Below are 24,610 nucleotides of genomic sequence, written 5' to 3' on the forward strand. Positions count from 1 at the left end.
TTTTCTTTAAAATTATAATAATGTATAAAGTATTAAAAATCATCTTTAGGTAAATTATTATTGAATACTTATAATGGTACGCATAATAACTTTCATTCTTACATGTTTGTACGTAAAATGCCACAAATAGCATTATCTTACATATGCACTAATTTATTCTTTATATACAGATATTTACATCGAAAAAAACAAATAAGCAGTTCTTGAATACGACTGCTTCATCAAGAGTATTTTAAAAATTATTGCATTGAAAATTTCTTGACTGTAACAATCAATGAGGTATACAATTTTAGGTTTATTAAAAAATAAATATTATAAAATTTTTAAATTGGCTTTCATGTAATATGCTCGTATAATCCATTATCTATGAGTACTTATAATTACAGATTTTTCCGCAATCAATTTTAGAATTAACAAAAGGTTTGAAAATAGAATTAGCGACAAACTGTTGCTTCCGCAGTTCTGTAAAAAGTACCCCTGACAAGTTTGTAAGATTTTTATATGAATGTATTTTATACTAGTGTTAACTCCAAGCACAATTATAATAGATAATTAATTGAATATGCAATTTTCAGCATTATATTTTAAAGGTTCGTCTTTTAACAAGTTATCGGTTGCAAGTACTATCCCTTTTTTATTAGATTCGTTTAAAAAATCTTAGCACGTCCATTCATTGCAATTTTAATCATTGTAATAAATCTTTTAAACCATTTTTTTATATTTGAACTTTATTTACCACACTGGAGTACTATTTTTATCTATTAAAGACTTGTAGACATTTCATCACCATCTTCGTCCACTGGAACTGTTGAGTGATTGTAGAGGCCTTGAGCCATCAGCTGAAGTGCTAGTGGATTTTTTTGACCAGTAGCTTTTTTTATTTTAGCTCTTTTATTTTGAAACCAGATTTTAATTTGCTGCTCATGAAGTCCCAGCTCTTTGGATAGCTTTTGACGACGAGGCTCAGTCAGATATCGATTTTCTGTAAATTCATGCCGTAACCTCGTTAGTTGTTCAGCACTAAACGCAGTTCGTGGTCGTTTTTCCTCTGCTACACTCAAATTTTTATCGTTATTCATGCGTTTAATTCGTCTTGTTCGTGGTCCTGTAAAAAATATAATTATTTAAATGAATTAAATCATTTTTATATTTTTACAGAAATAAATAGCAAATGAAGAACACCTGTAGTAGCTTATTAGAAAATTGGTAATGAGTATTCTGTAGGTACAGTATCTAAGTACAGACAAACATATCCTTTAAATATTTTTATTTGTTATCAGGTGGTGAGTTCAAAAGAGATAACGTGAAACAAATCTTATTTGCTTCTCTAAATTACTAGGATTTTACGAGAGTTATGAATTGTCTTGAATTTCAAGACAATATGCAACACAATAAGTAGGTCTTATTATGAAGACAATACCAATAAAATGCGTTTGACAAGAGTGTCTTGACAATAAATAGATGATTTTTTTACGGATTTTGCTTCAGAAAATAACACGATCTTTGACATGATTTTGAATTTAAGTCCCCAAATTTACTCTATGATTACAAACTTATACTAGCTACAACTTTTGCTATTAATTGCTATTCCTGTGCTTGTAACGTTTGGTGACGTTAGAGAAAATATTTGTTTCTTTGGGACTGGCTAAGATTAGTGTATCAAGAACCATTTTTTATTAAATCCAACACATGTTATATTCCTTATTGATTCTTTACAACATTTAAAAATGTCAACATCTTATTTTTCTCTAAGAGATTATTGAAAAATGTTAAATTCTTTCTTCTAAAATTATTTAATGTAATATCTCTTACACAAATTCAATATAAATACAAGGCATTTTAGTCATGGTCGTTGTTTTTTTTTTTTTTTATTTGTTTTTTTATTATTATTATTATTATTATTATTATTAAAACACTTATCAGTTTTCAGATAGTGTGTCTTGAATGTATTGAATTAAGTATTAGAATCTTTTACAATCCTGGTCTTTTTTTTTACTAAGAACCCATAATTTTTTCTTAATTGTTTGTTATCTAAGAACATAGTAATGCATTACAGCTTCATAGAAAAATAGAAGCGTTCTATGATCTTAGAAAATTATCATAAAATAAGAAAACCCTCTTACCCAAGGAAATTTAAACGTAGCCATCATCGTAATATGAATTTAACATGTTTTTTCCAATTTTCCAACTTCTGAGTTGATAACTTACACCTCGTGAACATACATTCATTTGTTCAGTTGCAAGAAAGCATTTTCCACGGATGTATCAGATTTGAGGACAGTCATTTTTACAGCACTCAACTTTTATAAAAGTTTTTTAGTTTTCTAACAGTGCTTAAATCTATGACATTAAGACTATAATATAGTAAGAATTAAGTCTTAGGACATCGTCAACATTAATATTTTTATTAAAAAAGACGTCCAATAACAGTTGGTTGATAATAGAAAACAGCGTCCAATGCTGGTACTGTCATATTTTTGCATTTATTCAAAAAAAAAAAAAAAGTTACGTTTTAGCCGTTTGGACGACGTGACGCCCAAGCCCTCATCAGGTACAAAAATCATGAGTAATAAAAAATTTTTTACTATAAGAATTTGAATAAAATACAATAAACGCAAATTAAGTTGAGTGTGTAACGTACCTCTAACCCTTACAAAAGGGATGTAAAATCGTTATGCAGTCAGAGTTTCAAGTTTGGCTGCTTTTATACTACATAAAATGTCTTTGTTCGGAAATGTTAAATATACATTACTGTAATAATAATATTAACAGACAACAAGATAGAGAGAAACTGAAAAATTGGTGTAAGTTTCTTGTTAAGGCAATTAGGAAAAAGGATTCACTTGATGTAGATAATTTGGCGGGCCTCTTTTATTTATAGTGTTAAAAACATATATACTGTTTATATACTTATTACAAGGAACTGCTTGCGATTCTTATATAATTGTATTGCATGCTTGTACTACGTCAATTGTGTATACATGGAGTATAAAAGCAGCTAAACTTGTAACTCTGACAACATTACGATTTAACATTCTTTTTGTAAGAGCCAGAGGTATCTTATACACTCATTTTAACTTTCGTTTGTTGTGTATCATTAAAATTTGGAGTGTAAGGGCTATTTTTATTGCTCATAGCTTTTTGTACTTAATGAGGGCTGTGACATTGTCCAAACGGTTGAAACGTTCTTTTTGTTTTTAAATAAATACAAAAGTATGACAGTACTATCATTAGACGTTGCTTCCAACTAATAATTTAGGAACATAGCACCTACCCATAACGATTATACAACTCTGTTTTTTATCTAAAATAAGATCAAAGGTTTTATGATTAAATTTCCATCGTAACTATAGTGTAAAATGACATTACAATACTTTTAAATTAACTGTACCATAAGTAAATTGGTTTCTTGTGAACCTAATCACATGTATTTTTTTTATATCTTAAACAAGTTTTATTTTAGTCACTATTATTTTTCTGCTTGAAATCTATTAATACTTATTGATAGCATTTTTTATTATTATAATTATGTGATGCAACGATTTATTTCGTAACATTAATTAAAAAGGCTTGGGCGACTTTTATCGGCTTGATCAAAACCTCCAGAATTAAATGAATAAAATATGTCAAATTCATTCACGCTAAGAAAATACTTTGGTCAACGACTTAATTTTTCCGCAAATTGCTACTGAAAATTACTCAAAGTTCACCAATTTATCACTTATTCTTATGGACAGTAGTCACAAAATCGACTATATCTTCAGATATCTTTGGGTAACCTAAAAAATTAAAAATAGTTCTGTCATATTTTTATTACAAACTATCTATTAAATTCTTAAAAATTTAGAGTCAATGACTTAACTTGAGAGAAAATCTAAAGAGAAGTATGAAATATTAATCTGGCTTGCATCGCAACATCTCCCAATTTTTACAATTATAATTTCACGGTACTTTTCTGGAAATTTCTTGATCTTGTGCTTTGGTTTTATCAAAATAACCATATTTATTGAAAAATATACTGTCGAACCGCGTTGATTTTTTAGGGGCCCTTATAGCACCCTACCCAAGGTATGGTATCAACCGCCCAAGCCATCTTAAATAACTCCACAAAATTTAGAAAGTTTTAAATCAAAGGTGATTGCTTTAATGAAAATATTGTAGAATTTATGAAACTAATCCTAGAAAGTACGAAAAAGTACAAGATGTTCTTGACTCAAAAATAAAACGAGATTCAATTACTTAAAATGGATTACGAAAAAAGTTAGATTCACAAATAAAATACCCAATACTTAACCTAAAATTTTTTTCTTTGTTCAGCTAATAAAACAATTGATTGACACCTGAGATGTCCAGATACTTCAAAAGATGAATGTAAAAGAAATTCGTTTACACTGTTTAAAAATTTCTATTTTTCAACAGAACATTTTTAATTTCCCAAACATGAAGGGCAGTCCAGAGACAGTCAAAGTTTCCTACTTTACAGATAAGGTTACTATAATTTTACAACCTTATGACATTATTTATTTAACAACTAGCTATTTTATCGAAAAAAAAGTAAACGTATATTTCTCACTCTTTTCAAGATCAATTAAGAATTCAAGATGAAAAGGAAAAATTAGATGTTGGACTGCCAAGATGTGATCTGATTTTTCACTTTTCTTCTTAATATTGCAATATATCTCGCTAAAATAATAACTGTTATGGTTTTAAACTAATCATAATTTACACAGCCTCAAATTTTTAAATACATTATTAATTTTTTTAAATTACGTGGATTAAAGATCATTCGGAATTGAGCGAAACTTGGAAGTGATGGGTAATTTTGACATATATATATATATATATATATATATATATATATATATATATACTTATCCCTATATTATTTAGTTGTATTGACGGAAGTGAGTCTCAGCTCCCCCACTCACCCTCGCTCTAACTCAGCTCCCCCTCGATTTACATAGTCATTTGCTTATTTTAAAGTTATTTTTGATCAAATTATATTTGAGTTACCTCCCCTCCGCTCCCCCTCAACCACCTTCTCTACTTCACCCAAAAAATACTTACTTATTGAATGTTTTACAATCATAAATGTTAAAAAATATATGTATTTCAGTACCCAAGTCATACCTCGTTCTTAGAGTTTTCCAAGTCACTGATGATAGGTCTCCCTTTGTCTATTCGCTCCCCCTTACTTATTATATGTCTCTGAAGTACCATTATTTGTTTAATTTCATTGAACTTTTACATTTCAAATCTCTTTCTGGTCCATGTGAACTTTACCCACATATAAAATTCTTGATTACCTGAGGACTTTATTTACAAAAAGACAGAATTCAGGAGAAGGTATAATTAAATAGACGAACACAATTAAGCTTTTAAAACAATAATTCATTCTGTTAGCTTAATGTTGTGACATTTCATGTCTCGTTTTAACCCATCTGTTCTTTTAAAACCCTTTCCACATGTGTCACATATTTCTTTTTCATGGTTTTTATAAATTAACATACGTCTGTTTAAATGTGACGATCTTCAAAGTTACATATTTTTGAATTACTGAAAAATTTCTGCTAAAAATTCTTTTAATTTCTGACTTATTCTCGGATTCAATTTAAATAAACATTTTTTTGAATTCTTACGTCCTAATAAAGCAACGTATAATTGTCCATAAGAGAATAGAGGTTTTTTAATGTATAATCCTAAGGAATCAAAACTCTATCCTTGTGATTTGTTGATAAACGTAGAATATGCTAATACAAAGGGAAACTGTTATCTATAGAAGACAAAAGGTAATGATGGTGAGGTGCCAGTATTCAATGTTATTCTTGGAATATAAACTTTGCTCTCTTTTTTTTCTCCCGTTATTATTTCTGTTTCTATATTATACTTAAATAATTTTGTTATTTTTAATCTTGTGCCTTTACAGAGACCGTCTGATATACTCAAAGTTCTTATCAACATTACTATAGCATTTATTTTTAATTTTTATTCATGGGGTGGAAGAGCTTCTCTGATATTATTAAAAAATTCTATTGGAAAATTATTATTTATGTTATCCTATGTTTTATCAACTCCTTTGTGAGTCACGTATTCTGCTGTTGTAAACTTATTATCAGCCTGCATTGATAAATACACGAGTAATGTTGTTATTTTGTCTACTCAATTTGTTAGTGAGGGATGGCGCGCGGAGCGCACAGGTGGGTGAAGTGACAATCACGTATATGTAAGGGTTATTATGAGGACAAAAGGGAATTATGTGGACGTCCGCATAATCCTACCATGTAATATATATATATATATATATATATATATATATATATATATATATATATATTAGAATCACGTAAAGTCCGCATAAGTCACTACTTGTAAACGTATATATATATATATATATACCTAGCCCCTGGCATTTAATGTGTTGGATCACAAGCGTCAGCCGGCTTAACGCCACCTACCTGCTTCATGCTACCTTTTTTACAAACATGGGTGTAAATTTTTACTTCAAAATTAGGGATTCTAAGATTTTGTACCAATATATAATTTATTTCAATTAATTATCTATGAATCTCCAATGGAAAATCGAAGCAGATCTATCTATTTGCATATGTGCAGGAAATTATATAGTACGCCCTCATGTTTACACCGTATCATTACTATTAAGCAAGTTACATTCCTATTTAATTTTATACTTTGCACCTCAATAAAGGAGTGCAGAGTATATAAGAAAGACAACTGACGACTTTGTACTGGATGCTAGGAAGCTAAGACTTTAGCCAATGGGAGCTCTTAAAAATCTTATGTACATGAGAATGTAAAGGTAGTTTCATCTCTTTGGTACAATTTCAGCTGAGCTTGATAAAGTCGTACCGCCATAGATAGATTAATTATGAAAAATGTGATACAAGAAAATAAGAAAAAAACATGGAGTAGTATTGATCTTGATTACTCACTGAAACTCATAAGTGTGCCAAAGTAGTAATGAGTTCTAGCTAGCGATTGAAGCTAAAATTATTTTTTTCCTAAGTTTTCATCCTACGTACTTTACTCTCCTAATTTTTAGACGTCAAATACAAATGTCAATACGGGTATGGATAATACTTTGTATGCATAAGTTAGTGCAATATAGTTGCACACACATACACAAAAATTTGTTCTGAGAGCATTATCTATAATCGAATTGAAGTTTGGTCATATTAAAACTATGAATAATCAAAGTGATTTTAAGAATCAAAATTGAGAAATTAAATAATGTGTCCTTCTTTGTCTTTTTTGGTTAAATAGTATTAGAGTGTTTTTATTCATTAAAAACGTGGCCCTGGACTTTTATCTCTGAGTCAGTTACCTTCATAATCAACGTTCGTCTAAAGTTTATTTTTATCTTTAAATGCATTTTAAAAATTTTATGCGTACAGTGCCATTGCATTTAAATTAATTCATGAGTGCCACCATCTTTTTTGCTCTATTTCATTTGTTTTGTCTTAAATTAAAAATTGCTAAGCTAACCTCAAACACATTACTTGATTATTGTTTTTAATATATCTTGCTAAAAAGTATTGTAACATGGGTTCAAAACTTAACGGGTTTACTGAACTAAAGTTTTTTTGCTCACCATCGAAAAATTATCCATATGTGTAGTTTCTAATATTTTTCATTGAATCTTTTTACCACTGTCCCATATAACAAGTGTTGAATAGCTTTTTTTAGTCTCATATTTTTCTCTTTCAAGTGTTATAACACATGCTCAAAAAACGCGTGTAAGTTCAGGTTTCTTAAATCTACCATACTTCTAAGTTGAATCAATTTCAGCCTGTATTGGATTATCCGGTTATTAGATTATTGAGTAACAAGGGGGTAGGGGTGGAAAGAGACTAAACAAAAACTCAACCCAATAAAAATTAGGTAAAAACTAACATTATAAAAATGTGCTATCAAGTCATACAGCTTAAATAGTTATTGCATTCTTATACGAAATCATAACGTGGAGCTAAGGATTGGTGAAAAGTAGCTGTTTAAAAATTGTGAGAATTCTAAGACGTTTTCTTAAAAAGTATAAGGAGAGCTAAGAGTGGAAATACTAAAAGTAATTAAACTAAAAATACGATGATAACTGATGTTATCTTACTTCATTTAAAGATGCTGCTGAGGGAAGGCTGAAGGAAGTTCTCTTGAATTGTAAGGGAGGCTCATTGTGTTATTCGGTTTCTCATTTTACCTTATTTAGAGGGTAGCTGAAGAGAGTGGTGGAGAGGCTATGAAGGGCTCATCAAACTTAAGCAAGGAGCTAAAGAGGGGCCGATGAGATTTGGAGGGAAGGCTCACTAATAATTTAACTTGATAAAAATTACGTTAAAACTATTTGAATTTCACCTTATTTAGAGGGGGGCTGAAGGGGGACTTATGGAAACCAATAAGGGTTAAAGGGGTGTGGAGGATAGTTGTGTGAAATGACCCTTTAAAATCTCAATATAATATTGGAAGATACTTTTTATGTAAAGTTTATTGCTTACGTCCACTTGGTAAGATGTAAAATGACAAATGTAGGGCCACGGGATTTCCTTATGTCTACTGAGTGAGGCATTTATAGGAGGTTTATTTTTTTAAAAGTACACTGTATAGGTATCTTTATATATGAGATCTATAAAGAATATTTGCATCTACATATATATGGTGGCCATGTGTTATTTTCTTTTGACGGCCAGACATATGTACGCATCGTCTTTTAAGTGCCTTCTACTATCCGCCTTTGTCGTTGCGTAAAGATAGTTAACTTCTATATTATTCATAGTGTTGCCCGATTTTTCACCTTTATTTACTTAATCGTTGATCGTATGATCTTTTTTTCGTCTCTTGTGTATGTGTCCTTAGAATTACTACTACGTGCTTTTTTTTACAAACTTAATTTCAAGTTCAGGGTTACTTGTAGGTAATGATGAGTAAATTTCTTGGCTATTGGACTGTTACATCAAAAATCTTGCACTTTATATAAAAATACATGGACTGAAAAACCTAAAATAAAGTATTGTTTGATGAAGGTTCTTTTTTTAGTGTACTTTAAAGAACTTTCAAAAAAAAATGTATTATTTTAGTAAAAACTACTGAATTATGCTTTCATTTTTTTGCTGTCAATCGGTCAGTTCAATTCCTCACGAAAGTATATCTATGTTTACTATGCACATAGATATATACATGCTAAAACAATCGGTATGACTGGAAGACCGATTACAAAAAAACGTACCCACTATTGGGCACGTTTGATTATTCATCAACCATTTATTCGCACTCCATTAGGACCTCAGTGCATAGGACCAATACTTATAAGAAACGTACAAATCACCGAGTTATTTCTTTTTTCTTACGTCATCTAATATTAACCTGTTGAACAAATTTTTCTAAACGGGATGATGAAAAATCGTATATGTTACTCGGCAGTAAGGTGGCTGATGGACGACCGTATGATGTCCCCCTCGGCTTCACCTCAGATGACGGAGTCCACGTTGCCGTAATTCAGCCATTTTACTGCCTCGTGACGTACTATACTAATATTCATGTATATTTTCTATCATTTTGTAAATAAAGTCCTCAGTAAATCAAGAATCTTATCTTTGGAAAAAGTAAACAAGGATCAGAAAGAGATTATCCAAACGTAATAGTTAAATCATATTAAATAAATCACGCAATTTGAGAGACATGTAGTGAGCATGTGGGAGAGAATAAACAGAGGGGAACCTATGAACAGAAACTTGAAAAACCATAAAAGCGAAGTGCAACTTGGGTACTAAATTACATATATTTTTCAATACGAGGTGCGACTTGGGTACTAAATTACATATATTTTTTAATATTTCAGAGGGTTAAGTACTCTATAAATATATGTATTTTCAGAGGGGTGGGGGAGCGAGAGGGAGCTGAGGGGGAGAGGGAAGGAGTGGAGGGGAGTTTACTTGGAAATAATTGGATCAAAAAACGCGTAAAAACAAACAAGTAACTAAGTAAATTTATGGAGAGCTGAGGGGAGGGGGAGAAAAGGGGAGCTGAGACTCACTTTTGTTAATACAACTATATAATATAGGGATATATATATATCTAAATTAATAAATGTGACTGATTCTAATATATCTTTCCATTTTACAAATGTATCAGTGTATTTTTATTTGTGATAAAAAAACATAACATTCATAATTGTTTTCTTTTTTTGTTATACTTATCTAATTGCATTTGTATTTTTATAGTGTTGAGAATCGAAGTAGCGTAAACAGTCAAAAGTCTCTGCCTCATAATAACCCCAGTTCTCGCGTATGAGTTGAATACTTTACTTTTTTAGTTTGCCTTTTAAAGTTAAAAAAATACAAAAATTCTTGTAAAGTAGTGTAAGAGCACACTACCCAAAAAGTGTTTATTTATTAAATACCTCTTTATAAATTCATAAGACAGTTTGTTGCGTGGTCTTCATTCCCGGAAAATATTAAAGATTAAATAAAATGTTGTGTCATGACACAAGGTAAATTTTAAAATTATTTTATACTGTTCATTTATATTAAAAAACGAAATTATACTGTATTACTATACGTATATGTCATTCTAACGTATACTGTTTAGTTTTATTAAATATTTTCAATTAAAAAAAGAATATTCCTGAATCACAGATTTATTTTGAAATCATGTGTCATTTTAAAACATTTAATCAGAGCGTACATACAAATGTATTAAAATATAATGTACACCAAGTTTTTAAATGAAGTAGGGTTCTTATTGCATATAAGTTTTTTCTATTGTACGTTTAGCATTTTGTAGGTTGAAGACCATAGGGAGAAATTCATTGAAATACTTGACATATTTTAATAGAAAGGAAAAGATGGTTTCTATCTTTTTGTGGTAAATAGGGCTACGAGAGAGGTCCAAGGTTCGAACAGTACATAAAATTTTCCATTGTTTTCGATAAAGTATGAAACTATCATGTCATGTTCTTCTGAATATTAGATAATGCAATCAATCATAAACTTATTGGCAGTTAAACAAACAAAAAAAAAAAAAAAAACCCGCGTCCCGTAGCACTATCTCCAGGGTGGTGTGGCAATGTGCTAAAAAATTATATAAAGTATTAGTAAGGCTAGTATTACTGAGTGGCTGAAGATGGTTAGAACAATATTGGAGCGTTGGTACGACAATATATTTAGAAATTATTAGTGGGTGAGGGGGATGACTCAAAAAGTATAAGGAGAACTAAGAGGAAGAATGTACAACGTAATTAAATTGAAAGTTTCATGATGACCTATATAATTTTACCTTATTCAGAGGTACGGCTGAAAAGTGGCAAAAGGGAGATCTTCAAAATTGCGAAAGAGACTTATTGAGTTGTAAAATTATGAGTGGGGCCAAATAAAAATTTTACCCAACATAAATAAAGTAGAAACGAATAGAATTTTATCTTTTTTAGAGCAGACTGTGGAAGGGTGGAGGTAAATGTGTGGAACTACTTTTGATATTCTTTATTTAATATAGGAAGATGCATACGTAACGAAAAATATGATAAAATTTAGTATATCTTCGCATTTTAATATTCTTAAAAAATATTTATTATTTCTGATAAAAGAAATTGTATCTATGTTGTCATATTGATAAGAATTAAAATAGAATTGTCCATCAAAAGTCTTTGCTCACGTATGTGTGACCAGTAACATCGAAGGCTTCCATGACTAAATTTAACTTTTTCGTGGAATTTTTTTTCAGTATGGGGATCAAAACATTGTTGTCAAGATTAGGAAACTTAAAAATGTATGTAGTATTGTCTGAGTGTATTAGCACATATGTACATTATATATTACTCAGTAGCCTGAGAGCACTGCTAGTAAGTTTTATAAGTGATATTCTAAATGGGATCTGAATAAAAGTACACTTTTTTATTGGCTACCACGATGTTCTTATGAAAAGAACAGGACAAATCGTAGGAATTAGGCAATTCTGAAAGAAAATAGTGTCTATAACTCGACACACACATCGATGGTGCTACACATGGTAAAAGGGACTCGAAATATGTATACATCTATAGTACATTTTATTTTTAAGATTAACATGGCAGAACACGTTTGTATGTTATTTACAGAATTACTATATTGAGGGAGTAGATAAAGCCTCGGGAACAGCACTACTATTTACATAAATTAAGCATGCTGAAATTTTCAAATAACAAAAAATTTTACTTGTTAGTATACAAAGTATTCTGGCTCAGTTTAGCCTGTTTAACCCTATTATACAGCTTTACCGACACATATGGTCCACAAAGTAGTTACAACGAAATGAGACATGACCAAAATGAGATATGTGGATCTTCAAGTACTCAAAAATAGATTTTGTTAAGCTTAGTGTTTATAGTGTAGTCTTATTGTGAAGTTAGTTACCAGCCAAATTATTTCTGTAAAGTTGGAATAGGTGCAAACATTCTGACATCAACTACAGAAATTTTCTGAGGTCACATTACTCATGGTAGGTAGCAAGCAGCCTTGCTCAAGTATGTGCCTACTAGGCAGAAAATATCATATTTTAAAAAATAAAGTATCCCAAATACATTTGATGTACACTCTTATAGTCCTGTACTCCATGCGTCTTAAGCGTCAAGGTTTTAGGTCCAATGTCAAAATTTAGGTTATGAATAACTAAATTTATTATTAGCAACATACTAAATAATTGTTGTTTAACAGTAGAAGTTACATGCACCATTTTTTGTCTTTGAAGGTGATAAACTTGAGTAAACTATGGTAAATCTTCGATTTTTTGATGAACACTAATTGTAAGTAATATGTAGTGGGCAATCCAAAGACAATGAAATTCTTCTACATGCACTACCATACTCACACTTTCTAGCTATTCATTCTTAATTCTTAAGTAACTAACTATTTTATTGGAAACAGAAGTACATACTTTATTTTACCATTATGCAATGCAGCAAGTCTGCATTTAGTGTCATAGTTTGTAGCTTTAAAAATATAATAAAAAATGAGATGGCAAACACTCAGAAAATAATTTGATTTTCCATTTTTCTTACTGTGTACTATGAGTAAGAGTGGCAATCATTTAATTTGATGGTTTATTCAATTTTTTATAAAATACCTATTTACATAAAAAAAAAACTTCAAACATGTACGTAATATAATCGACAAGGCAAGTAACTTCGATCATATAAATATGGTCCTTGCTAACAAACTCTAGACCTAAGGCTTATTTAATTCAACACAACCTGGGTTCTTAATAATTATACAGTCATTATCAATGATCTCATCGATGGGGAATCAATAAAATGTTAAATAAAAATTTAAGTAACCTGCACGTTACTTTAGGAGTCTTGGTGAGCAATAAAAGTCATAATTGACTGTGTTAATTACTTGAAATGAATTTGTGAATAAATGTTATTTGAAGTTTTACACTTCTTTAATTTATAAAAAGACAAAAACAATTAGATCAAGGTGAATGATGTTGCAGAACAAGGTTCAGGGACTCTTGTGTAGATAGAAAGCAGACAATTCCAATGTATTAAATTAATGGATTAAAGTATTTAAAAGATTGTAGTGAGTACTCCACTAAAAAGACGGAGTGGGAGCTCAATCTGATCAACAAAGGATTCGTGTAACTTGGAGAAGAACTCACGTTCGAAACAGGTACGTCTAAAACAAATGTTTATTTTACAAATGTATAAATGTTACTACCGTTAATATACTTATGATAGAAATTTTTGATAGTGTACAAATTTAAAATCAGCGATCCATCGGAGGTGACGCAGATAATCACAAACGAATCTATTTGACATTTTCTATATAGCTGTTTGATGAATACTTTTATTATTATCGTTGGTCCAATATACACAGCAAGGTTAAGAAAAAAGAGAAGAAAAAAAAAAAGATGTAAACACATGAAATATTTTTTAGGGCTTACATCAACAATAAAACACCACTTGGTTTTTCTTGAGCAAAAATTTTAGATTTCCATGATGAGACGAAATATTGACAAGTATATAAATAAAAAATGATTGCTTAAGAAAAACCAAGTGGTGTTTTATTGTTAATGTAAGACCTAAACAATATTCAAGTTCTAAAAAACGAGCTAGTGAAAGTTCCGAGGGAATTACTCTTGCCAACAAAAAATGTTTGTTTCTAATAACTCGTAGGTAATAATTAAAAAAAATTGTATCAACTTACGTTTAACACTTATTGTTATAGTATTCGGACCAATTAGTTCTTTGAGTACTCCTACTCCACAGATTATACTGAAACATTGAATACATTTTATTATGGAGGAAAAAAAACTATGGGTAGTGGGACTCATGGAAGAAGCGAATCGTCAATTAGCTTATGAAAGTAAGAAAGCTGCAGCGTGGCCCTGGTCAAAATAGTTATAAGCGTAAAAGGCTGCAAAAAATTTTAGATGATTCTCGAGTAATATCTTAAGTTCATGGCTTTGCTTTACACTATGCAATATCACTGTTGTTGGTACTAATCAGAAGTACCTTTGCGTGTTCTTTGGCATTCATTTAAACCTGTTTTTAACATTTTCCGTTTATATTAAAAACAATCATTGTGCAAACTTTTGCGTAATATAGGAAAAAAAAAAAAAATTATTGGAACCGTTTTTCAATACTTTCTTCCTACAACTATCGCGCAAATTTTTGCCATCTCATTTGAAATACTTAAACTTTTGTTTGACAGGCTCAGGGTAAGTTTAGATGAAGTCTAGGAGACTACCAGACTCGCTTAAAGCTTATAAGAGTAAAAAAGAGGTTAGATGTGGTAACGTGATAAACCTCTCTCTCACTTTTATAGGGGTTATTGGCAGACTTATAAGCAGACTCCCAGACTTCATAGAAGCCCACCCTAATGATTTTTTGAACGTTCTACTGAACTAACAGTATTTTCCGTTTAATTTTAATTTAAGATTTTTATGCCGTTTGGTAACGCGTCCCATGGTTACTTATAATCTTTTGATATTTTATCTTAAAAAGTTTTCCTTGTGGGCTGCACTTACATGCAATCTCAATAAATTGAGATCGGAATACCCTGGTAAGGCTTAAAATTTCCTTGGTTTCAGAAATTTTCTAAATAATACGACAAACTCGAAGAAAAGACTATTTACCGACATTTTAGTAAGAAAATAAAATCACAATATATTGTGTTCTGTAAAGTTACAACTTACAATTTTTATACAGCCCTCGATGGTAAGTAAGTTGGTTCACTCACATTAACCTTATAGGGGTAACAAAACATTTAATGCCAACAAAAAGTATTATTTCACCTTTTTTTTCTTTGATTATTAGATGATTTTTTTCATAGTTTGAATAATTATTTAAAGAAAGTATAGTTCAAACATAATTTACATTTTTCCCGTGTCTTCCAATCTTAAGTTAATAAGATTGCGTGAAAGCGCAACCTGATTTGTTTGTTTTAAGAGTTTTTTGTGTTTAATTTCACTTTCAAATTTTTAAGCCCGTTCAGTGACATCCCTTAATTTATAATAATTTTTTTTTATGTATTATTTTAATAACGTATGATCATTTCCTAATGATTAGTGCTTCTTATGAAAATTAACCATTTACATTGTTAAATCAGTTTTTATGACTATATATGTGGGCTTATATATGAAAAGTAGTTAAGGAGATGATTTACAACTCTTGTATTAAAAACAAGAAAGTACTTATAAAAATTTTAAATAATCGTGAAGATTTATCTTTACTTCATATAGTAAAATCCAAAAAAAAATTTAATACCATTATATTGTAGCATTTTTCTTACTTACCCGCGAAGACTCTCTATAAACAATACAGCAAGTAAAAAGCATTATGTATTGACAGTATTTTCAATGTAATAAAACGTTCAATATTTTTAAAATTTTTAGTAAAGGTTTGAATGTTCTACATACGCTTTGACTTCAACATATTTTCAGTTGTTTTATGCCAGTTACCAAGCTTTTTCGGTCGAAATAATCAAACTTTAGGCAAATAGATGATTTTATTAACCACTCATTAGTTAAACGCATTGATGTTAAATCATGATTTCTTAAAGTTGAAGTTTTGCATTAAAGCAAAACTATAGGGCCAACTAAACTTTGCATGATTATTTATGAACAAGTTTTTGTTTTGGTATTTTAATTTCAACCGCATTTATAAAAATGTTAAATAAATTTCATATACTACTTCATTTACAATACTTAACTTAAGCAGTGGTTAAATAAAATTTATTTTTTATTCTTATTTCAATCAAAAAGTTCTAAAAAAAATATCATTTAAAGTATAAGCTTATGATTAAAAACTTTATTTAATTTACATAATTGATGTATGAATTAGTGAAAAATTTTTTTTTTTGACTGATATTTGAAACCCATATTAAACTATCAAAGATAAAGAAATAATCTGAAACTTTATTGTAGCAGTTATGATAAATTCATTACCGTCTGAGAGTGTAGTAGTTTTATTTACCTACAGATGGCAGCTTCACTGTAACCATATGGGAAATTATAATGATGCTGGTTGCTAAGGAGGGAATGATGAATGGGTGAATAAGTACTACGCAGGTGGTGTAACTACAACAGAAGAGACCTTTATTAATTTTAGCGTACACTATGCGACTGCCTTCATCGGCAGCTGTACAAAAAAGAAGGAGAGAGCTAGTTTTACGCCAAACAAAGAAGAATATCCACATTAGGGATATTCGCAGGGGTCAACCTAACCGTAGTGCAATGAGAGGGCTTTACCCTGGAAGTAAGGTCGGCAAGGCACCGAGTCCCCACACACATCCCCCCCAGTAACAATTTATCTCCCTATATTATATAGTTGTATTGACAAAAGTGAGTCTCAGCCCCCCCGCTCCCCCTCAGCTCCCCCTCAGCTTCCCCTCAATTTACCTAGTTATTTGCTTGTTTTTACATCATTTTTGATCACATTATATTTGAGTAAGTTCCCCCCGCCCTTCTCAACTCTTCCTCAGCACCCCCAACTCCCCCTCCACCACCCCCCTCCCAAAAAATACTTATTTATAGAGTGTTTCGGCATCATAATTGTTAAAAAATATACATAATTTAGTACTCAAGTCATAGCTCATTTTTAGGGTTTTTAAATCACTGATCACAGGTCTTCCTCTGTCTATCCGCTCCCCCTTACTTACTAAATGTCTCTGAAGTACCATTATTCGTTTAACTTGACTGAACTTTTACATTTTAATTCTCTTTCTGGTCCATGTTTACTTTACCCAAGTACAAAATTCTTCATTACCTGAGGACTTAATTAAATAATTATATAAAATAACGTGAGTAACGCAATTAAAAAGTCAATTGATTGTTGGAAGGCTAGATTTGTAGTCTTATAAGCTAAAATCATATAAAAATGTACTATTACAAATCATTTTTACTTAAAGCTAGCATAACAACAACAAAATTTTTACCGCGCCGACTAGTTGTTGAAAGACTTGGTTTATAGTCTTAAACGTATACAAAATACAATGTTAAATGAATACGTATTGGTAAGAAGAAATAGTTGAAAGAAAACTTAAAATTAATTCGTAGGCTTGCTGCTTTTAATGAAAGCGTCAAAAGTTTTCTTTTTACTGTAAGTTTTAAGGATATGCATTGGAGCAGGTTCAGGGTTGGCTGAGAGTTGGCTGAAGGCAACGGAGGGGCTAGGTTCTCGGAAACAAAATGAGTAGGCCTTAAGAGCTCCGTTGTGACCACTCGAGGATTACCTTTGAAATCAATTTTAAAGTTCTGATCAGAAAACCTTTCCAGAATCTTATTAGGATCGGTGTAAAGCCTTTCTAGAGGTTTTCTAATGGCAGCTTTTTGCTAGAAGACATGCAAGCAGGTGTGTAAATCCTTAAAAAAGAAAGGACGAGGCTTACGCTAATGGGCCACAGGTATAGGTTTAAGCTTTTTTTGAGGATAAGCAGTGAAGTCGCTGGTGATGAAAAATTTACCCGGGATACAAATGTTTGTCTTATAAAGAAAGTCTGCCAAAGAGGCACTCTCACGACAGTATGAAGGCCAAGAGAACTATTGGCAAGAGTTTGACAAAGTCAGGATCATTGTGACGCATGAGGGCTGCCTTAAAACTGCGATGCCCCCACTCTATCATGCCGTTAGCAACAGGGTGGTAAGTCACCATTCTCTTTCTTCGATAGCCAATAAAAGATAAGTAGCTAAGAAAAGCTGAATTTCAAATTGTAACCCATGATCGGTGGTCACAAACCTGGGAGCTCCAAAACGTGATACCCAGGACTCATAAGAAGCTCGAAGAACAGAATAATTGGATATGTCTTCATATGGATATGAAAGGACGGATAATTTTTCCTGTAAGGTTGCCGAATAGCTTTGTGTAGCTGTGACTCAGGTCAATTGGTTTGAAGTTGAAAGAATGACTGGGCGACTTAAGCAGCTTAGAAAGCTCTGAGTCTAGCAATTTCTCCTTAGCCAAATCCTGAAGTTCAATTTCCAGAGGAAAGCGAATTACTTCCACTTTAGAAAGAGTATCAGCAACCACGTTACTGGAGCCTGGAAGATACTCAACAGCTTTCGTGAATTGCGAGATAAAGCATAGCTGACGCCGCTGGCAATGAGAGGCCTTGTCAGCTCTTTGAGAAAATACATAAATTAGTGGTTTGTGGTCAGTAATGATCTGAAACAAACGAGCTTTCAAGAAATGTTTAAAGTATTTTACGAATTCGTAAATTGCTGTTAACTCGTGATCATATGCACTATAATTACGCCGAGCCAAACTAAACTTCCTAGAGAAAAGGGTAAAGGGCTTCCAGACAACTTCAAAGAGCTGCTAAATGGTAGCGCCCATAGTGAAATCTGATGTGTCACTGACAAGACGCGTTTCAGCTTCAAGAGAAGGATGGACAAGGAGAGTTGCCTCTGAGAGGTGCCTTTTGGTGTCATCAAAGGCTTTCCTGGTATCAGGAGTCTAATCAATAACTCTCTGGTTATTTTTCTTCGAATCAGTGGTATAGTTGAACAGAAGGGCGTCAGTGGAAGCTGCATGCGGAATGCAATGACGATAAAAGTTCACTATCCCACAAAATATGCGAAGATTAGCCATTGTGACAGGTAAAGGAAAGCTGAGAATGGCTTTTACCTTGTCAGAACATGGCTGAGATCCTTTGGAGTTAATAAAATGACCCAAAAAGACCAGTTCGGACTTTCCAAACTCACATTCAGAGACGTTTAACCGAAGACCAAACTGCTTCAGTCTTTCGAAGTCTACTTTTAAATGCTGTTCATGCTCTTCGATGGAAGTGAAAAAGATGAGCACATCATCTAGATAAATAAAGGCAAACTTGATACCACCTAAGGACTGTGAAATGTACTTCTGAAAAGATTGAGAGGCGTTACGCATTCCAAAAGGCATAAAGACATACTCGAATAATCCAAAGAGAGTAGTGGCATCAGTTTTAATAACATCTGTGGGTGTAATTGGAATTTGGTTGTCAGCCCTGAATAAATCGAGCTTAGAAAATATTTTTTTTCTAGATAAACGCAAGGAATCGGAAAGCTATTAGGCACAGTTTGTGAATTTAAGCGATGGTAATCACGACAGATGCGCCAGCTTTTGTCCTTTTTTCTCACCATATGGATATGGCTGCCCCAAGGACTTTTGGAAATCCTACAAATACCCTCTCGAACAAGAGCCTTGAATTTCTTTTTAGCTGCCTTGAGTTTGACAGGGTCAAGATAACGAGGACGTTTGTGTACCGGAGGACCAGTGATTTCGAAGAAGTGAAAGATATCTGAGGCTGTGATGGGTTTGGCAGGTTTGCTACCTGTTATCTCTGGAAATTCAGCTGGAACCTTGACCATACTGAAGAAGGATCAATAATGCTCACTTTTGTGTAAAGAAAAGCTAAGATTACACCGACTGTAAAGGTGTTGGAAAAGGGGTCAGTTAGTCTACGCCTGCGAATGTCATCAATCAGCCCATGGGAGTGTAACAGATCAGCTCCTATGATGGGATAAGGAACATCGACCACTGTAAAGTTCCAAAAAATAGTGCGTTTAAGTTTAAGGCCTAGAAAAAGTTTCACCTCCCCATACGTATTGATAAGAGTATTATTTGTAGCGTAAAGTTTTAAAGAGGTTGAAACGGCGTGTGCACCAGTTATTGGTATAACTAAAGTCTGCCACCCTTGCTCAAAGTCTCCAATTAAGGAGAGTGGCCTAGTTTTTCAATACGGAAAGTTGAGGCCAAGCACAGTTTTCCTTACAATAGTGTGCCTTATTGCCATACTTATTCTGAAGGCAACATAGATCACTGAAAGAGGCATTGGCCGAAGAATTGGCATTGAGTGCTGTAGCTTTGCTCCTTGAGCGACTGCGAGAATAACTGCGCTGATATTTTTTCCAGCTTATGGAGTATTAAGGTAATTTAAGACAACTTTTTATCTATATTAGATAGAGAGAAACTGAAAGTATCTACGTTTGGAGTGGGATCCGTTGCATCGATAGCAGAGATTTGATTAAGAGATCCTGTCTGCAGCCTCTGTTAAGTCTATCAATGAAGTACAATTTTAGATTGAAAGTGTAGCTCTATAAAATAAGCACAGCTTATCAAGGAAGACAGATTTGAAGACTGCTTCAATGGCACCGTATTACAAAGATTTTATGTGGTCTTAAATTGTCGAAGGTATTTCATCAAGAGAAACCTGACCACAAAGAAGCTGTCTTAAACGTTATTCAGAGGAACCATCATACCTAGCAATAACTTTCTCCTTGATCCATTGATACAGATCCTCAGGACGAAATTGTCTGCAAAAGCAATCCATGACACAGTTAATTGTATCCATATCAAACTTTTCTGCCACAAAATCAGCCTTTATAGAGAAAACTATGATTTGTGCATTACGAAAGGAGATTTTAGCCAAGGTAAACCAAGCTGATGGGTTTAAACGATCGAAAAGAGGAATTTTGGGTGCTTTGTAAGCGGCTACCTGAGGGGTAGTCTGTGTTGTGGGGGTTTGCTAAGCAGCAGCAGCAGCAGCAGCAGCAGCAGCAGCAGCAAACTGTTCCTTAAGGTTTTGCAACTCAGCTTTTAATTCCTATTTCTTTGGAATCTGGTCGTAAGAGTAAGAAGAATATTTAGCCCTTACGACTTACAACAAAATAAACAGCGATGACACAAGGTTGAACAACACTGCCAAATCGAATACCCTGGTCAACAAAGCTCCGACCTGGGAGTTGTAAAGGGACTTGCCAAGGCTACACTATACAACAGTTCAGTAATAACAAAAGTTTACGCCAAGTCGCAGGATTAGCCAAAAGTGCAAAGTTAATAAAAAATATGCTGAACTGTATAAAAAATAAATAAGAAGCACCTCTGCGCTGCAAAAAGGCTGATCACAGGTTGGCAGAAATAAGCTAGAATTCGTATGTAAATTAATAAAAAATAAGTGTACTCACAAGTACTCGAAACAGTGATCAGATAAGGCACCAATTAAATTTGTTTGTAGCGTGCAGTGTCTGTGAGCTGTAAGGGAGCTTCGATAAAGATAAACCACAAGTTAGCAAGGACTGTTACTTTGACATAAGTGTGCATTGACGGTGAACAATAATACAAATTTTATGTTATCATACCTCCACAAGTCACGGTGTTCGCACAACCACAGCCTGACTACTGAATGCAGCAGCAAAAGCCAGCAGTTCAGGATGGGGTGTAAGGTGGAAGTCAAACGTTGAGCCACTACCTAACTGTAAATCTCTTGCTTACTTAACTAAAATGTTATTAAATTGTCACTAAGTCACCACAAGATTGAAGCTTAAGAATATTATAGATAAAAATATTCAATTGCACTGCTTTCATATGTCAACCTAGTGAAGAAGGTGTGCAGAACACGCAATGGCCACAGCACTCATGGTAAAGGCATGCAGAGGCATGAAGCAACGGGGATGACAAGGCGTATCAAACACGCAGCAGTAGTAGTAGAAAAGACGTGCAGAATACGCGGCAGCGGCAGTAATGGAGAAGGCGTGCAGAGCACGCAGCAGCAGCAGCCTGGTAAAGAAACGAGCACAAGTTCGTTGCACTTCCCGGAACACGTGCGCTGTCTCTCTCTCTCCTCTGCTGTAGTGGTATCATCAGCAAAGAAAATCTTCAAGATGGCCGCTAACCACTAAAAAACCTTACCTTGACCACGTGATGCCTGCTGGTTGGCAGGCAGGGGATGATGGCTCTCATAAGCCAATGTGTTCAGGCGAGGATGAATGAGTAGTACGCAGGTGGTACAACTACAACAGAAGAGACCTTTATTAATCTTAGCGTACAGTATGCTACTACCCTCATTAGCAGCCATACAGAGAAGAAAGAGAGCGCCGGATTTACGCCCAACGAAGAAGCCCTGCTCTCGCTTGTAAGTGGGAAAGAGGGAGGCGAAGTAAGGTCCGCAAGGCAGAGCACCGAGTCTCCACAACCATAGAGCCAAATGTCTAAAGTATACTGCGAAAGTGAGAGAAATGGATACACTTGATATGTGCTAAGTAGGTAGGCATTGTCTCGGCGGTTCTATGCTCCATATGCATCATGTTATGACTGTGTGTGTCTGTCATCCCTCTGTTTGAGACCAGTGCATGCGTGTGTGTGGCTCTGCGCTCTAATGCTATTTGAGTCTGTTTTGTTCACTCGCAATCTCCAAGCTGGCAATATCTCTGCTAAGAAAGTTTGCTTGCGCGCGGTTCTCAGCGACGATGTGTGTGTGCTAAAATCTCTCTCTAGTGTACCTACACAGACGTAAACGTTTTCCTCTGTTGACGGACATGATATTCAAATTCACGTGATCATTCGAGAACTTTTGTTGGCAAAGTTGGTTGCACGTCGGTCATTTTCTCAGTGTCTCATCGCTTGGCTCTCTTAAATTCGATAGTGTGCAAAAGTTGCACGAGTCGTGATCTTTATTCATATTGACTAATGAAGATGAAAAAAAAAAAAAATAAATCCAAGCAAGGTTTGACGACTTATACATAAACCAAGTCACCGCGATATCAGCATTGAAGCGTGCAGTTACGAATGCCTGCTCGCTTGAACAAAAGCATCAAATTGTACCGATTATAAATAGTCGCGCAGACTATGTCAACAAGTGCTGGGAAGAATGCATCGCTCTCAACAAAGAAATTTAAGAACTTACAACTCACATGGATCAGCAGCACCGAAGCTATTTCAAAGACCATAAATTTTAAGCCATAGAAGTTGAATACCTTAGCGTCAATGACCAGCTGACCATCTGGTTGCATGCTGCATGAACCTAGGATACAAATTCAGCAAACCCATGCCCAAGGGTCATTGGAGGTTATATAATAACAGATGTACATGGCAGACTTCAACGCTTGACTACCTCAGTTGAGAATTCCTAATTCCTCAGGTAAATTTATGGAATGGGCAGCGTTCAAAGACTTATTTAAAGCCCTCGTAAAAACAAACGCAATTTTAAGAGATATTGAAAAATTATGTTATCTTAAAGTATGCGTGAAAGATGAGGCAAATGGAATCATATGTAATGTTTAACTTATTGATGGTAATTTTAATATTGCATGGGAATCACTTGAAAATCGTTATTTAATTACGCGTGCCGCGACTTATGCGCATCTTTATAAAATGTTTAAGTTTGAACCTTTAAAAAATGAGTCCGTGTTTAATCTTCTTTATTTAAGAAATGTTGTAAAAAGAAACTTATCAGCACTTAAAAATTCATGTTGTCCCACAGACCAGTACGGTGCAATTCTCATTAATTTAAAGACCAAACAGCTTGATTCGAAAACTCAACGTGATTGGGAGATTAGCATTGCATCAACCTTAGCCTATCCTACCTATGACACCTTAGATAAGTTTTTAGTTGAAAGAATTTGAGTACTCGAATTTCTCAATCAAGCTGAAATATCGAATCACTCAACGAAATCTTAATTAAACTGAAGCAACGCTCAGTCATCGGCTTCGTTTAAAAATTACAAACAAAAGGAAATAGCTGTTAATTCTTATGTTGGATCAGAACCACGTAGTCAATATCATGTCTGTAATCAAGAGCACTAATTTTATCAGTATCTGAAATTCAAAGAGTTGCCTGTGACTAAGCGTTATAATTTTGTAAGATTCCTACAGCTCTGCATAAACGATCTTGCGAAAGGACATAAAAATAAGGCATGTGGAAGCAAAGTATTGTGCAGAAAATATGACAAAAACCATTATACAATGCTCCATCATGATTTCATGAACGAAAGCAAGTTGAGTACAGGGCAGACTGAGCAGGATTTGATTGCCAAAACCACTGCAAATATCGTCTAAACTTGTATGATTTCTCTTCTTCAATTAAAGATGAATAAAACGTTTCTAGCTATTGCCAAAGTTTAGATTATTGCTGTCTCTGCTCAAAAAATTCAAGTTTGTGCTCTGCTCGATATGGTTCAACATGGTAATTCGTCTTAGAAAAAGTTGCAACGCTTCTTACTAAGAAACGACTGAAAGTAACTGCGTTTATGACTGGATTAGGTGGTATCTTGGCTGGATCCACATTTACCATCGTAAATCTAACTCTTTGCATTCATACAGGCATTCCAGCAGTTGAAACTCAAGTGGTTGTTATTCCTCAAATATCTTTATATT

The 24,610-nt window shown here is 33.3% G+C and overlaps 1 protein-coding gene across 1 annotated transcript in view; it reads right to left on the minus strand.

Moving 5' to 3' along the window:
* Positions 1 to 247: 247 nt before the first annotated feature.
* Positions 248 to 24,610, minus strand: part of LOC106645443 (uncharacterized) — a 61,754-nt gene continuing 37,391 nt past the window's right edge. Inside the window, exon 2 of the mRNA XM_014361308.2 lies at positions 248 to 1,105. Coding sequence (XP_014216794.2) covers positions 762 to 1,105 — 344 coding nt within the window. The 3' untranslated portion in view covers positions 248 to 761. The remainder of the gene's footprint in view (positions 1,106 to 24,610) is intronic.

The sequence above is a fragment of the Copidosoma floridanum genome, unplaced genomic scaffold (assembly GCF_036245765.1).
Source record: "Copidosoma floridanum isolate Cflo_tuat_1 unplaced genomic scaffold, Cflo_Japanese_pri ptg000016l, whole genome shotgun sequence".
Taxonomy (NCBI): domain Eukaryota; kingdom Metazoa; phylum Arthropoda; class Insecta; order Hymenoptera; family Encyrtidae; genus Copidosoma; species Copidosoma floridanum.